Source organism: Lampris incognitus, chromosome 15 (genome assembly GCF_029633865.1).
Source record: "Lampris incognitus isolate fLamInc1 chromosome 15, fLamInc1.hap2, whole genome shotgun sequence".
NCBI lineage: Eukaryota > Metazoa > Chordata > Actinopteri > Lampriformes > Lampridae > Lampris > Lampris incognitus.
The window spans coordinates 20,953,216-20,969,840 of record NC_079225.1 but is presented as its reverse complement, the minus strand read 5'-3'; the positions used below and the strand labels follow the sequence as shown (position 1 = coordinate 20,969,840).

Sequence of the window (16,625 nt, the reverse complement as noted above, 5' to 3'; positions counted from 1 at the left end):
CAATATGACTTAAACCTACTGCTGCTACTTTCGGCTGCTCCCGTTAGGGGTCGCCACAGCGGATCATCCGTTTCCATTTCTTCCTGTCTTCTGCGTCACACCAGCCACCTGCATGTCCTCCCTCACCACATCCATAAACCTCCTCTTTGGCCTTCCTCTTCTCCTCTTTCCTGTCCTCTCCATATTCAGCATCCTTCTCCCAATATACCCAGCATCTCTCCTCCACACATGTCCAAGCCATCTCAATCTTGCCTCTCTTGCTTTGTCTCCAAACCGTCCAACCTGAGCTGTCCCTCTAATATACTCATTCCTAGTCCTGTCCGTCTTTATCACTTCCAACGAAAATCTTAGACTTAAACATATGACTTAAACCAACCAAAAAAAAAGGAATAAAACAATAGACGCCTTTAATCACGCCAACTTTTTGCGGAATCATCAGAGGACCCCCATCTCGAAGAGAACGAAGGGGGGGGGGTGATGGGCGCTTGAACAACATGACCGGAAATGTAGTTCAAACTAAGTGACTCCTCAAAGTTTGAGTCTCGGGTTTGATAAGAAATTTGATCAATATCTATATGTAAGACAGATACAGATTTACTTCCACTTTTCTTCCGTTATGTACAGGAGAAACCCCCACCCCGCTTTGGGTTTACCGGTTTCGTCTGGAACCTTCTCGGCCGCTCTCGACGCTGAAGTCTACGCGCCTGCGCTGTAGCGTTTTAACCATAATGCAATTCACCGCTTCCTTTCTTCTTGCTTGTGCGGTGGTCCAAAATGTCGCTGCTAGAGGGTCCGTTAAATGTGCTCGGCCAGAGAACAACCGGCGAATCTGTTCGCACTCAAAATGGTGAGATAACCCGGTGTTTTGGTTTGTTTTTAATCTCAAACGCAGTTCGCTTTGTTTTCTAGTGCGCCGGAGGAGATGACGAATGACGTTAGCCGGCCTGGAAGCTGTGGGTAGCACGTGTGGATTATGCTAGCTAACGGACCAAACTGCGAGTCAACCTGGAGGAGCCCAATTCAAAGTTACTCAGCAGTTTGAGGCATTTGGCCATGACGCTTCCCATTTTAGTACCGTTCACTCACCTCTCCATGAGTGAACGGCTATGTTGATGGGATAGAATGAACCCTGCCGCGATCTGAAGGTGTGGCTCCCGTAAAGTGGACCCCACTTAATGAAGCTGCAGAACATTATCCTGCCAATGTCGCAACAGACGAGTTAGCGATGCGACTTAATTTTCTCACATTTGTTGGGCGTGCTAGTGGTGATTTCTAATTTCATTTAGCTTTATTTATCTGTTTATTTGCAGTGATGGCCGCGTCATCCATCGCCAACATTGTAAAGAGCTCTCTGGGACCCGTCGGGCTTGACAAGATGTTGGTGGACGACATTGGAGTGAGTGTCACACTTGAGAATCATAACTGTGCCAACACTATTGCCTCTTCATTATTCTGACACAAGAGTGTTTGTCCAAGTTTCTCGTTACGTCTGTGTCGGCAGGATGTGACCATCACCAACGATGGGGCCACCATCCTGAAGCTGTTGGAAGTGGAACACCCAGCAGCCAAGGTTCTGTGTGAACTGGCAGAGCTGCAGGACAGAGAGGTTGGGGATGGGACCACCTCTGTGGTGAGTAGTGTCAGCAGTTGCACTCAGAATGGAAGGTCTTACTGTCGTGATTTTTTTAGGGAGTTCCTTCTTATCCAATGCAAGGGTCTGGCAGGATGTTGTGTTGCAGTAAAGCCCCTTGAGGCAAATTTGTGATATTGGGCTATGCAAAAAAATTGACTTCACCCCCCCCCCAAGTGTCTAAGAAATTGTACTTCCTCTTCTGATCACTTCTGTTGTCTGCTACTGTTGTTATATGGTAATAGTTGACTGATGTTTGGTCAAACACAGATGTCATCCATTTCCTGTTTTAGTACCACTCATCTGCTTCAATACAGATGTTTGGCTATGCTAACAGGATAGAGACACTGACCTTCATTGTCTTGAGGAGGTTATGTGGCCTCATTTCCACTACCTCTATGTGAAATGATGGCACAAAGGGATATACTTTTTTAAATTGTTCCAAATATTACAAAAGAAACTAGAGGACTGCATTCAGAGTGCAACTCTCTGCCAAGCGTATATATCTCCCTTTGTCCGGTGTTCAAAATTGGTAACAATCAACCCCTTTTTTCACCTGCCTAGAGAAGGGAAATACACATGAGAGCAGAAAAAAGTGTTTTTCCTTCCATTATAAGACTTTTACGCAATGCCCAAGTCGATGTAACAGAAAATATGGGATTTTTTTTTATATATATACAGCGTTCAAACTGCAAACAACTCTTAATAAAAATGTTTTGCCTATCAGTCTGTGGATGTGCAACCTCCTAGGTGGACCCTCGCACGAATGCAATCAAATCTGACATGAAATGACAGATCAGGCTATCATAATTTCATACTGCAGTTCTCATGATGAAAAATGAATGAAGGTGAATGGCTTCTATGCTGATTGACTTTCATTCATCCCAAATTAATAAAACAACGGTAAGAAAAGACTTCAGATGTGTTTAACCGTCACGATTTTCATAATATCAAATGAATCAAGGCGAACGGCTGCTGTACTGATTGATTTTCATTCATGAAACAACGATAAGTAAACATAGCACAGCCATGGGAACTTTTATTGTAGCTACTGGGATGATTTACAGCTGTGACTGATTAATCCTACTCTTGGAATTGTATTTTTTTTATAGTGGAGTTTTAATGTTGGAGACTATGGCACTTCAGCTTGGCAGTGAGATAAATAAGGCTAAATAAGGTAAATTATTCTTGGTTATAGCTTGCTGCCACTGCGACCCAACCCCGGAAAAGCAGCTGATGATGAATGAATAAATGAATGAATATTCTTGGTTCATCCAATGTTCCTCCAGTTCTCCTGTGCTGAGATCAACTGTGAATTATTTGTTGGCTTGCGAAATACGATCGACTTTTCGTGTATTTTAAAGAGTAATGCCCGAAAGTAACGTTTTAGTTTTGACACTGTCGCTGCCCGTTCTAAGTCAACTGTAGATGGGAGTCATGCATGTGAACGGTTGACTTAGATCAGGTAGCAACAGAATGTAGCGTTGGTCAAGCGAGCTAGAGAGTGAATGGAGAGAGAGTGGCGATAGTGAGAACAAATGTTTTTCAGAATCATGTTTACTGGCCATGTAGGTTTGCACATACATAGAATTTGACCCCGGTTTCGTGGCTCTCAGTGTACTTGACATAGAATAATGACACTACAAGACAACAACCTTCAGATATATACCCAAGGATTGACTTATACAGGCAAAATAAGAGGTGATGAAGTGCAGTGGTGCAGAGAATATATCACAGGTGCTTAAATAGATGTTAGCAAGTTACTTGCATACATCCCTGAGGTAGATGTACATGACAAAGCGTACCAGTATATACAGTGGTGTGAAAAAGTGTTTGCCCCCTTCCTGATTTCTTATTTTTTTGCATGTTTGTCACACTTAAATGTTCAGATCATCAAACAAATTTAAATATTAGACAAAGATAACACAAGTAAACACAAAATGCAGTTTTTAAATGAAGGTTTTTATTATTAAGGGGAAAAAAAATCCAAAGCTACATGGCCCTGTGTGAAAAAGTGATTGCCCCCTAAACCTAATAACTGGTTGGGCCACCCTTAGCAGCAACAACTGCAATCAAGCGTTTGCGATAACTAGCAATGAGTCTTTTACAGCGCTGTGGAGGAATTTTGGCCCACTCATCTTTGCAGAATTGTTGTAATTCAGCCACATTGGAGGGTTTTTCGAGCATGAACCGCCTTTTTAAGGTCATGCCACAGCATCTCAATCGGATTCAGGTCAGGACTTTGACTAGGCCACTCCAAAGTCTTCATTTTGTTTTTCTTAAGCCATTCAGAGGTGGACTTGCTGGTGTGTTTTGGATCATTGTTCTGCTGCAGAACCCAAGTGCGCTTCAGCTTGGGGTCACGAACAGATGGCCGGACATTCTCCTTCAGGATTTTTTGGTAGACAGCAGAATTCATGGTTCCATTTACCACAGCAAGTCTTCCAGGTCCTGAAGCAGCAAAACAGCCCCAGACCATCACACTACCACCACCATATTTTACTGTTGGTATGATGTTCCTTTTCTGAAATGTTGTGTTACTTTTACGCCAGATGTAATGGGACACACACCTTCCAAAAAGTTCAACTTTTGTCTCGTCAGTTCACAGAGTATTTTCCCAAAAGTCTTGGGGATCATCAAGATGTTTTCTGGCAAAACTGAGATGAGCCTTTATGTTCTTTTTGCTCAGCAGTGGTTTTCGTCTTGGAACTCTGCCATGCAGGCCATTTTTGCCCAGTCTCTTTCTTATGGTGGAGTCATGAACACTGACCTTAACTAAGGCAAGTGAGGCCTGCAGTTCTTTGGATGTTGTTGTGGGGTCTTTTGTGACCTCTTGGATGAGTCGTCGCTGCGCTCTTGGGGTAATTTTGGTCGGCCGGCCACTCCTGGGAAGGTTCACCACTGTTCCATGCGTTCGCCATTTGTGGATAATGGCTCTCACTGTGGTTCGCTGGAGTCCCAAAGCTTTAGAAATGGCTCTACAACCTTTTCCAGACTGAAAGATTTCAATTACTTTGTTTCTCATTTGTTCCTGAATTTCTTTGGATCACAGCATGATATCTAGCTTTTGAGGATCTTTTGGTCTACTTCACTTTGTCAGGCAGGTCCTATTTAAGTGATTTCTTGATTGAGAAGAGGTGTGGCAGTAATCAGGCCTGGGTATGGCTAGAGAAATTGAACTCAGCTTTCCAAAGATGTGATAAACCACACTTAATTTATGTTTTAACGGGGGGGGGGGGCAATCACTTTTTCACACAGGGCCATGTAGGTTTAGATTTTTCTTTTCCCTTAATAATAAAAACCTTAATTAAAAAACTGCATTTTGTGTTTACTTGTGTTATCTTTGTCTAATATTTAAATTTGTTTGATGATCTGAAACATTTAAGTGTGACAAACATGCAAAAAAATAAGAAATCAGGAAGGGGGCAAACACTTTTTCATACCGCTGTATGTACAATGTACAGTACAGTACATACAAAATGGTTGGATTTATTTGACAGTGTTAAGCGTTCATTTGAATGACAGCTGGTGGAAATGAACTGTTTTTATATCTGGTCATTTTGGGGTACAGCCAGATATAAAAAGTTTCTTTCAAAGTTTTTGAATCACCGCAACCACAAGAAGTTCTTCATCATACAGTCATAATTGCACAAAAAAAAAATTAGGCTGATAGGACCAGTAGTTTGCGAGATTAGCCATGGACAGATACACAAACCCACTCCCACGTGCAATCAAACGCATTATCCCCTCCAGGCTACCGCTTGGCAGAGATAACGAGCAAGCAGGGAAAATGAAGGCAGTTTTCCATTTATCATCATTTGTCATGTTGCCTTTTTCTAGGTGATCATTGCAGCAGAGTTGCTTAAGAGTGCAGATGAATTGGTGAAGCAGAGGATTCACCCCACATCAGTTATCAGTGGATATCGTCTGGCTTGCAAGTAAGACTACAAGGTTTTACCAGAACATTTTTAATAGTTTTTCTCCAACCTCTGCTTAAACGTTGTCTATTATGCATTCAATGTAGGGCTGCACTATTATGGGGAAAATAATAATCCTGATTATTTTGCTAAACATGGTAATCACTATTAATCATAATTAAGATATCTTTGTAGAAGCAAAATTGCTTTATTGTACATTTGCAACTTGTAATATTGGGTCTAGCCATTCTTTTTCACTTTACTTGTTACTACCTTTTCCCAAGTACACTCTGTGCTCTGCTGGGCTTCTCTTTCTCGTTCCTGCCAACTTTTTTCATTTTGGTCACATGGGTGCATGTTGTGCATTCAAAGGTTATGATTGGCCAGACATAATGCAAACGCTTCATCTAAAACACAGGGGGTTTCAGATGCATTATAATGCATCGTAAATATAATTGAAACACTTTCAAGTGTCACCAAAAGACACAGTTATCAATTGCAGTAATATAAAATGCAGGTCTTCCATTAGTTAGGATTATTGTGCAGCCCTAATGTAAAGGTAGAACAAGTAGGATTTTCCAAAAAAAAAAAAAATCAATGTATGACTCATACAAAAATAATCCTTCTCAATCATCTGTTATGACCCACTAGATGTGTGTGGTGTTGTTTTACCTGCAGAGACCCTGTCCTCTCTGCCTGTATTTTTGTATTTTGCTGTGCACGGGACATTTCTGGGCATTAACCTTTGGGCAGCGGGATTCTATAAAAACATAGCAACCAGGTGCCACATCAAGATCGTGTGCACATATCTAAGAGGAAGCGGTGACAATGACAAGACACAGTGCCGAAAAGATGCGAATATAGCGAGGCAAAACTCCCAAGCGGCTAAAGCTCATTCCAAAACGAGAGTGAATCTGGGGTTGGCTTTCACCCATGGCTAATACTGAAGGAGAGGATGGGAATGAAGAACGATGTGGAGTTGGCCTGTACACTGGGATGTGTCCTGGCATCTGTGGTCAGGGGGCGTGCGCTTCTGGTGTTATTGAGCTGGGGAGGAGGGGCCAACTTTGAATGTTGTGTTACCAAACCTCAACCAACAAATCCTACTCGTTCTACCTTAAAGTGTCAAGATGTAGAAGTGTTTTTTTCTGAGTGAGGGCTCATTCGTGGGTTTTTTTTTTATTTATCCTGGATATCAGCCTCATGTAATCTTCACATCTCTAGGGAAGCTGTGCGATACATCAGTGAGAATCTCACTATCGGGACAGATGACCTGGGCAGGGAATGCCTGATCAATGCAGCCAAGACCTCCATGTCTTCCAAAATCATTGGAGTGTATCCTTTTTTCCTGTAATTAGGAGTTCAGAATATCTTTTGCTTGGATCCAGCCTACAGCCCTTGTACACTCATTAACCAAATAAACTAACACAAACTGAACTGCCTTTTTAAGGAGACGGTTCGACTCCATCACTCTGATTGAATTTGCCATTTGGACTAGATAAGGCTTTTGGGTTGTTCATTAACGACCGCAGGGATAATCGACAATTGTGTTTTCCTAGCTGATATTAAAGTGATTTTAGCTGTCAAAACTAAGATGTTATAAAAATGCTCTGTAGAATCTGCACTCTGCTGTGCATTTAGAGATGTTTCTGGTGGAGCAGCATGATCGCCTGCTGAGTCCCATTAATCAGCCCAAGTGACGAGTGAGTTTTAAAATTCTTAGTTACAAACTAGTTTGTCATCTCTTTTCCATAGATTTGACATCCTGCATCTCTGTTCTCCTTATGCCTGCTAACCAAAACTTTGCTCTGCGTTCCATGAGAGTAGGTAACGTTATCAATATGGTTTTGATTGTGATATTAAAGGTAAAATAATGTTAAATGGAACAATGGAAATGGACACTATCACAGCATCATTGCTGTGATATTGTCACACTAAGCACAGACATGGACTTTTAAAAGGGAGCCGTTGTTTGAATAGAGGAGACATTGCTATTAATATTTTTTAATGTTAAAAGCTCGAATGCAGGACTTTTTCATATAAATGGATGTCCGTGACATTCAAGCCCTTGCCAAATGAGTTCACACAATGATGATTAAGCCCATCACCACCAGGTAAATCATTATTTTGCTGTATACCGGAGGTTTAAATCTGGTGTCTGACAACATTCCTGTGCTGGCACACTGGAGGTGATGCATTTTGCCAGAGGTGAATTTCTGTGTGATGAAAGTGTTCGCTTGCCTTCAGGGCTTTCTATCAGAAAGTTTCCGGGCTTGGAAGCAATGGTGGGAAAACCTAGGAAGCATCCAAGAAAAGTCCCAGAGAAAAAAGAAACTCGGCGTTCGGAGAACGGATTAAAGTTAAAAAAAAAACTTTTTTTTTAAAAAGCGATCAACGGCAAAGACAAACACAAACACTGATATCTATTGGTGTAGTTTTCCTTGCTAGAGAGTGCTGAAAGAAAAGAAGTAATTACACTCCATCCCAGAAGGGGGAGACCAACCTTCTGCACTGTAAAAATCAGTCAAGTTACATTTTATATAGTGCTCTGTAGGTTTAAATATTTTAAATAAAATATTCACAAACTTGTATAAATGTTTATTCACATAACTAACTGTACTTGCAGAAAGCTCAAAGTTCGATTGTTTCAAAGTTATGTTAAATGCTGAGCCATGCTCATGGTTATTCAAAATCGTTAATCTAAATTAAACTAACATCAGTAATTATATAAAAAATGCTAAAGAGAATAATTTATTCAATAATAATGAATAAATATACTACTACTACAAGGTAAAACCCATAATATTCCCAAATTCAAGATGTTAGGTTTTTCTTTGACACTTAAGCCCAAAGTCGTCCATGCTGGTATTTCACTGGCATGCTGTGATGTAACTCCCCCATCCCCTGGCGATCAGAGTGCCTGTCAGCAAACTCGAATAGCCACAATTAGACGATATGAAAATAGAAATGATCCCCCAACCCTACTAGATGTTGGTTTCCTGTGTTTATATGTTGCCCAAATAAGCCCGTCACCATAAACTGACTGCTACCCAACTTGTTTTATAGATGTTCGGATGCAGTAAGCTGGCATTTACACCCAATGTACCTTGTTTAAAAAAAAAAAAAGAAAAGACAATAGCTTGGTGGGAGCCACCGAAGTTCTGTTAGTGGACTACAAATATTACCATAATTTGTTGTGCCCATGACGAAAAGCATCGCAATGGTCAAGCAGTGGATTCACACACAAGCCCGGACAAGAAATGTAATGAATTGTTATAGGCATATTGTAAAGTATAGCCTGCATGATATGTGGAAGAGGTAACCATTTAGAGGTAAAGAGAAAATATGCCATATTAAGAATATCGACTCGTATTTCATATCTGCCTTGACCTGTGGGTGTTCAGTGATGCAGACTTCTTTGCTGAGATGGTAGTGGATGCTACCTTGGCTGTGAAATTTGTGGATGCCAAGGGCATGGCCAAATATCCCATCAACTCGGTCAATGTGCTGAAAGCCCATGGTCGCAGCCAGAAGGAGAGTTTCCTGGTCAATGGTTATGCACTGAACTGCACAGTTGGCTCACAAGGTACTCTGGTTATGATGCATTAGATGCAAGCACATAATGCTTATGATATGTAATGCTTGCGGAACATATAACATTTAGTATTTTCCTTTGCGCAATGCTTTTTACCCTGGGATTAACTCCCATTTAAATTTGCTGTTATGCCTTTCTTAATGGCATATACGGTGATATGCGTGGGAGATAAAATATTGACTTTGAAAGAAACTTAGCAGCAGTGTTTGCTTTGTAAACTGTAGCATTTTCATGGCCAGATAAAAGCCTGTTATCAATCAATCATACCATTTAATGTGGCATATTGTTAACCTTATACTGGAGTCATGGTCAATTTAGGTTGGATGTCCTCAGTAAGAATGACTGGACATTCTTCTCAGATGCTTTTTTTTTTTTGGTCCATAGGCATGGTTAAGCGTGTGGCCAATGCTAAGGTCGCCTGCTTGGATTTCAGCCTGCAAAAGACCAAGATGAAGATGGGAGTCCAGGTTGTCATCAGCGACCCAGAAAAGCTTGACCAGATCCGACAGAGGTCTGACAGATACTGGCTTTATTCTCTTTCACATAAATATATAAGAATCCTCCCATTTAAATTTGCTGTGATGCTTTTTCTATGGTGTACACAGTGATACGCGTGGGAGAAAATATCATCAGCCCTAAGTCAAGGCTGCAGTTTCTTTCTGAGCTGTTGCACCACTACTAAGAGCTGGACAACTTTTTTATGAACAGGAGACACCTTTTTGTACATAACAAAGCAATGTAATGTTACCACAGCTTTAATTTGAGCATTCATTTGCTGATATGACTTTTTTTGTTTAATACCCACATTAGATGTGTGTGTATGTATATACGTATAATGATAAAGTATAACATCCCCCATAGGTATTTATTGTTTCTGCATTGTTTTCCTTATTTCATGAAAGTTGTAGGACACATTCTCAAAGTGCAGGCTGACTCACTGCACTTGGATTACAAAGATAATTTTCAAGTAATTTGCTCCACTTGGCAGTTAAAGGGATGTTCATTAACACTGACTGAATTTAAAACCATTTTTGCCATTGCAGGGAATCTGATATCACAAAGGAGAGGATACAGAAGATACTGGCATCAGGTGCCAATGTTGTCCTGACCACCGGCGGGATTGATGACATGTGTTTGAAGTACTTTGTGGATGTGGGAGCAATGGCTGTCAGAAGGGTGCTCAAGAAGGATCTAAAACGCATTGCCAAGGCAACAGGAGGTAGGTCAAATGTATTTGTTGGTTAACTTATTAAATCCAAATGCAAGTGTGTGCTCTTTAAAACGGTCCTGAATTATCAACACTCAAGTTGGGTTGCACATCAGCATTTGGGCATTTAGTTGTGTTTTTCCACCCCCAGCCACCATCTGCCCCTCCCTGACCAATCTGGAGGGAGAGGAGACGTTTGAGGCCACCATGTTGGGTCAGGCTGAGGAGGTAGTGCAGGAACGCATCTGTGATGATGAGCTCATCCTTGTCAAGAAGTAAGAGCTGCAACTATTTAGGAATGTTGTACAGTTTCTCTCAAATTTGACTATATACCAGGAACTTGAGTCTGACAGTAATATCAGTCACATTTTTATAACACTGAAAAAGGAAATCCTCTTAAGCTCAGTTTTTGCCCTTTGGATCCAAGATTTTAAAAAATGGTTAACATTTCTCAGGTGCAAATGATAAAGAATGAGCTTTAATAAATTATGACGTAGTCATGGCAGTTTTATCATCTTACTTGTAGAATACATGCCTGACTAGATAGATTGTAGAGGGTAAAATGTCCCCTAAATATATGCGCATTGGCAGTCTAGTGAGTCAAGTCAGTTTTATTTTTATAGCCCATTATCACAAATTTGCTTCAGTGGGCTTCACAGCAATACGACATCCTGTCCTTAGACCCTTGCATTGGATAAGGAACTCTCTAAGAAAATGTGCTTCCTTTAATGGTTATCATCCTACACCATCAGTACCAAGGCACGCACATCGGCCTCCATCATTTTGCGAGGAGCCAATGACTTCATGTGTGACGAGATGGAGCGCTCCCTGCATGATGCCCTGTGTGTGGTGAAGAGGGTGCTTGAATCCAAGTCTGTAGTGCCAGGTGGAGGTGCTGTGGAGGCGGCTTTGTCCATCTACCTGGAGAACTATGCCACCAGCATGGTGAGGCTCCTGGGTTATTTCCCATGAGGAAAATTAAGGCTGAACTCTTTTTGTATATTATTTTTGCTAACATACTTACACCAGTGGAGGTACAAATGAAATCTACTATTGTTGCTTTAAAGTGAGTTGTGGGGTTGGGTCCTCGCTTCTTAAGAAAAGACATGTTTTACCACTGGCACTATGTTGTGTTTTAGTGTTGTGTGTAGTTTACATTTGTTGGGTTTTAGTTTTGTCACAGCTGTTTCCCTCACAAACACTGACTAATTGATCATGTGTTGACAGGGCTCCCGGGAGCAGCTGGCGATTGCTGAGTTTGCTCGCTCTCTCCTGGTCATCCCCAAGACTCTGGCTGTGAATGCAGCGCAGGACTCCACTGACCTGGTGGCCAAGCTCCGCGCCTTCCACAATGAGGCCCAGGTTAACCCTGAACGCAAGAACCTCAAGTGGTAAGTCTGTTGTCTTTGATCTTGATATGATTCATTCATCCTCCAAAGGGGAAATTCTACTTGCTGGTTGGGGTACAGAGTCAGCTCGCTGGTCTGTTGGTGCTGCAGCTGGTATAGGTTAATTGTACTTTGTGCTTTAATCCTTTCCTCTATTGTGCATTCGCAGTGACATGAATAACAACAGTAAATCAAAGCAAACAAGACAAACTCAAATATGGTGGCTATGGGCTACGCTTGCTGACATCTATTTATGAATGCCCTCAGTAGATATCACTTGCTTGTGATCACTGATTTTTTTTTTCTTGCTGAGGAAAGCAAGTATAAGGCTTCCAATAACAAAAATAGTCCAGTTGGCCTGAATCCTTATTTACAATTATGCTTTAGGAAAGCTGAAATATTACACATAGCACCTTAAGTAATTTCTTTGAGGACACATTACAGTGGCTTGAATTTATTCAAAAACTGGTTTGAAACACCTTAAACATAAAATACTTTAAAACATACTTTTGCTGGTGTTTCCGTTAGAGGGTTGTATGCACCAATAATTTCACCTCATCTAGTCTCACACTCTTGGAAGTGTGGGTTTTTTTTTTTTTTTTGGCTGAACCAGCCAGTGGGGCCAGCCCTACAAACGCAAATGTCCCTGACTGACTGATCTTTAGCGTGACTAGTCAGTCATGATGATCAGTTTTCATTTTTAGCGTGACTGAGTGATCAGTTTCACACAATTGGCCCACTGGTTCAGGTCACCAACAACGTCGCTGAAGTTACACGATTGGTCAGCCGAGAGGCATGAAGCAGAGCGCACAATTAAAGCACTGCAAATAACAATCACTGAAAAAACACTCGCTGGTAAATTCACAAAATGATTGTGCAACTTTTGGGGCCATTAAACCTACACAAATAAGACAAGAAAATGTCATTCTCAAAGGGTGAAATATACCCGTGCTGCCAAGCAAATAGCGTTTTGGTGCTCCAGTGTTATATCACTTTTTGATTTAACTGACACCGAAATCATTCCAGATATAGTTTTGCCAGATCAAGCAATGCTTGCTATACTTGATGACATCAAGGAAGACATTTAGCCTGTCTACAGTGTTCTTGGTGCAAAGCCACCATTTATACTTTGCCACATTGCAATCGACGCAAAACAAGGGCAAATTGCACTCATCTACAAAACATTACAGGCATTTGTGCTGTAATATCATTAGCATAGTATCTTTTGTGAATCAGACCTTGAGACAGGGCAGATAGCGGGTTGCAATTCATGGTGCTATCAGTGGCCACAATCCATTCTTTGTGAATTCGTCTGGTAATACATAGTGAGTCTTAGAAAAACGAGAAACATCCACAGAGAAACAGATGAACAAGGGGTAATTAACAGATCATTTGAATAGGTATACTTATAGTTGAGTTCTCTTTCAAATCAAACATCCCAAATGAAGAGTGGGAAGTATTGTTCTTGTAACTGCATTTATAACCTTTCATTGACAAGTTGACAGCAAAGTCAAAGTGGATCTTGATGCACAGCTCTATCAACCAAGGCAAATGTCAAGACAATGCACAGCACAGACCTCATTTGAATTGGAGTTTTCATGTAAACTTGACATACTTGATGAATCACGTGTGGTATAGAGCAGCGGTCCCCAACCTTTTTTGCGCCACGGACCGGTTTAATGTCAGACAATATTTTCACGGACCGGCCTTTAAGGTGTGGCGGATACACAAAATAAAATGATACGACCCTCATAAAAACTGTGGTATTTCTCCAGCAGTTGATCTTCTTCTTGCATAGACATGCTGGATTCACCTGGTTTGTTGACAAATGGGTCGCGGATCCATTCCTTGGCAGTTCGTGGGTCTTTTCTGGTTGGGAAGTAGCGCTCAAACTCTTTTAAAAGCAAAGACAGGTGATCGTGCACCAGCTGGGAGAATGAAGGCTCGGTCTCGGTCTCTTCCAAAATCCCCGCGAATGTTTGAAACATGTCAAATATACCTCTGTTCACGCGCCGTCCCCATAAATCCAGTTTGGCTTTAAATGCAGCTACTTTATCTGCCAACTTGAAGACAGTTGTCATTTTCCCCTGAAGTGACCGATTGAGTTCATTGAGCAGATTGAATATGTCGCACAAGTAAGCGAGTTTTGCGACCCATTCCTCGTCACTGAAATGTGCTGCCAGCGGTGACTTTTTTTCTGAGAGAAATCTCTGCAGCGGCTCTCGTAATTCAAACACTCTGGCCAGCGATCTCCCTCGGGATAACCATCTTATTTCTGTGTATAAGAGAAGGTGTCTGTACTCCGCATCCATCTCCTCACAAAGCTGCTCAAACAGGCACGTGCTCCGATGTGGTTAATAACTTTAACGACATCATTCAATACGCTGTTAAGTTCCAGTGGTATTTTTCGGCTAGCCAGCATTTCCCTGTGAATGACACAATGCGTAGACTCGCATTCAGGTGCAACCTCCTTAATACGAGTAGTTAAACCAGACAGCCGTCCGGTCATGGCAGCAGCTCCATCTGTGCATATGCCGACACAAAAGGACCATTTCAGTTTTCCTGATATATAATCATCCAGCGACTTGAATAGTTCTGCGGCTGTGGTTTTGGTTGGCAACGATAGTGCACATAACATATCCTCATGCAAATCCTCCTGATAAAGATATCGCACATAAACAAGTAGTATTGCCTTGTTGTCAATATCTGTAGACTCGTCAACCTGGAGTGCGTACCACGGTGATGTATTAATCCTCTCCAACAATTGTGTCTCAATGTCCTCTGCTATTTCCTCAATGCGCCGAGTGATGGTGCTAGCCGAAGGAGGCACCTGTGCTATCTTTTTAACCGCAGCCTCTCCTAGAAGTTCATGGCAAATGTCTTTAGTGGTGGGCAGGATCAATTCTTCACCAATGGTGAATGGCTTCTTAGCCTTAGCAATACGATTAGCCACCAAGTATGATGCTCTCAGTGCACTCGCATTTGTTGATGTGGTGGCCCTCAGTAATTGCTTCTGTCCTTCTTGTTCATGCTTTTTTCTTTCAAAATACTCAGAAGGCTTGTCTTTTAATGCAGGGTGCTTGGTCTCCAAGTGGTGAAGCAGTTTTGAAGGCTTCATTGCCTCATTAGAGAGCCGGTCGCCGCATATTATGCAGAGCGGGCTTGGTGCGCGGGAATCACCTGTCGCGATAAATCCATATTTTAAGTAGGACTTCTGGTATTGTCTGTTAAATGCAGCTTTCTTTTTCTTGGAAGTCGTAGGCTCTTCTTCTGTCTCCTCACTGGGCTTTTTCCCCTTTGCAAAGAAACTTTCCAAAGACGTTTGTTTTTTACTCATTTTGCTAGCTTGTGGGTTTAATTTTAGCACCAACATATCACGTGACCGAGACAAGCATCAAGAGTGAGTCATAGACAGATGTAACAGAGGGAATCCGGTCATTTTTCAAAATAAAACATCATTCAGACTCAGATAATAAATAAAACGGAAATAATGTAAGTTATTTATTCTTTCTCTGCGGCCCGGTACCAAATGACCCACGGACTGGTACCGGTCCACGGCCCGGGGGTTGGGGACCGCTTGTATAAAGAAATATTGCAATTCTTCTTTTAATGGGAACTGCTTAGGGTTCTGTGTCAAAGTAAGCCAAATACAGAGGTAAAACTGTTCTGTTTTAGTTCTCTTTAAAGGTATCCAATGCATTTTTCCTTGTAAACATCTTGGATTTAGTTAACATTCAAAGTTTCTCACCAAAATGCATTGTACGAACTTGATACAAACAGTACGGGGACCCACTTTTTACTGTGCTCTATAGCGCCACTAGTGGTCAAAAATGCAGGTGAATACTTTTTAGTTTTCTCTTGACCTAAGAATGGTAGCATACTGCATATTGCTCCCAGTAATCGTTTGTTCCGCGCAACCCTATGTAAGTCTGCATCAGAGCACCAATGTATAGCTTAGTAGAAGCTAGGCTTATTCGGCATATTTCCTTTTCTTTGGTCAGTGTTGCCTACAGTTTTTACATTGTACCTGAAATACTGGTCTTTTGTAATTAACATTTATAATGCCCACCTTTCTCTCCTGTAGGATTGGTCTGGACTTAGTGAATGGTAAGCCGAGGGACAACCGCCAGGCTGGCGTGTATGAACCTACCATGGTTAAGACAAAGAGCCTCAAGTTTGCTACTGAGGCTGCTATCACCATTCTCCGTATTGATGACCTCATCAAGCTATTCCCTGAACAGAAAGAGGGTGGATCCTCATACAGGGACGCTGTGGCATCAGGATCACTGGAAGGTTAAGGCCCTGGTTAGCTCTGATGTCTCATGCTCTCTAGACACCTCTAGATAAAGCATAGGCAGCCATGTGTCATGGTATGTCAAGAACACACACGTTTTCCTTGCAGTCAATCACTACACCAGAGGACTTCACCTATTGACACACCTTCAGCCAAAGAGGACAGACTAATCAGAGAACACTGTAACAATTGGTTGGAAAGAAAAATCTATATGTTCTTGACACTCCATGACAAATGGTTTACACAGTACATGATTGCTTATGCCATGGATGTGCTTTGTCTGATCTAGATTGAGAGCTGTAGTTCTGGTCTGCAAGGCTTAATGTCTCTGTATTTATACATTAAGAGCTGTTGATGGTTGTCATTGTGTAAGCCTTGCACTTTGCCCATTTGCTGTTTTTTCCCCCACTCCTTTCATGGCACAAGTTAATTTCCATGGAAACTGTAATGATTTTTTGGACTCCTGAAAATAAATCTCAAATGTTGTAGGTGACCATGACTCTTTTTTCCCTCCCTCACACTGGTCAGTTTATGTAGGTTTCACAAGTTTCAAGGAACCACCCAATGGTACTGATATTTCTTTATTAATATGTT

At 41.6% G+C, this 16,625-nt stretch overlaps 1 protein-coding gene and 1 non-coding gene across 2 annotated transcripts; both read left to right on the top strand.

Annotated features, from left to right (window-relative positions):
* The first annotated feature begins 736 nt into the window (after positions 1 to 736).
* tcp1 (t-complex 1) lies at positions 737 to 16,524 on the top strand. The gene is made up of 12 exons (XM_056294834.1): positions 737 to 847; positions 1,311 to 1,396; positions 1,502 to 1,630; positions 5,471 to 5,568; positions 6,772 to 6,882; positions 8,952 to 9,133; positions 9,527 to 9,653; positions 10,186 to 10,361; positions 10,501 to 10,624; positions 11,102 to 11,294; positions 11,577 to 11,740; positions 15,822 to 16,524. Exons 1-12 carry the CDS (start codon positions 775 to 777, stop codon positions 16,033 to 16,035), a joined length of 1,677 nt encoding a protein of 558 aa, XP_056150809.1. The 5' UTR covers positions 737 to 774; the 3' UTR covers positions 16,036 to 16,524.
* LOC130125842 (small nucleolar RNA SNORA29) lies at positions 1,060 to 1,198 on the top strand. Its single transcript, XR_008811677.1, has one exon. It is a non-coding gene; the product is annotated as a small nucleolar RNA SNORA29 (small nucleolar RNA).
* Positions 16,525 to 16,625: the final 101 nt, after the last annotated feature.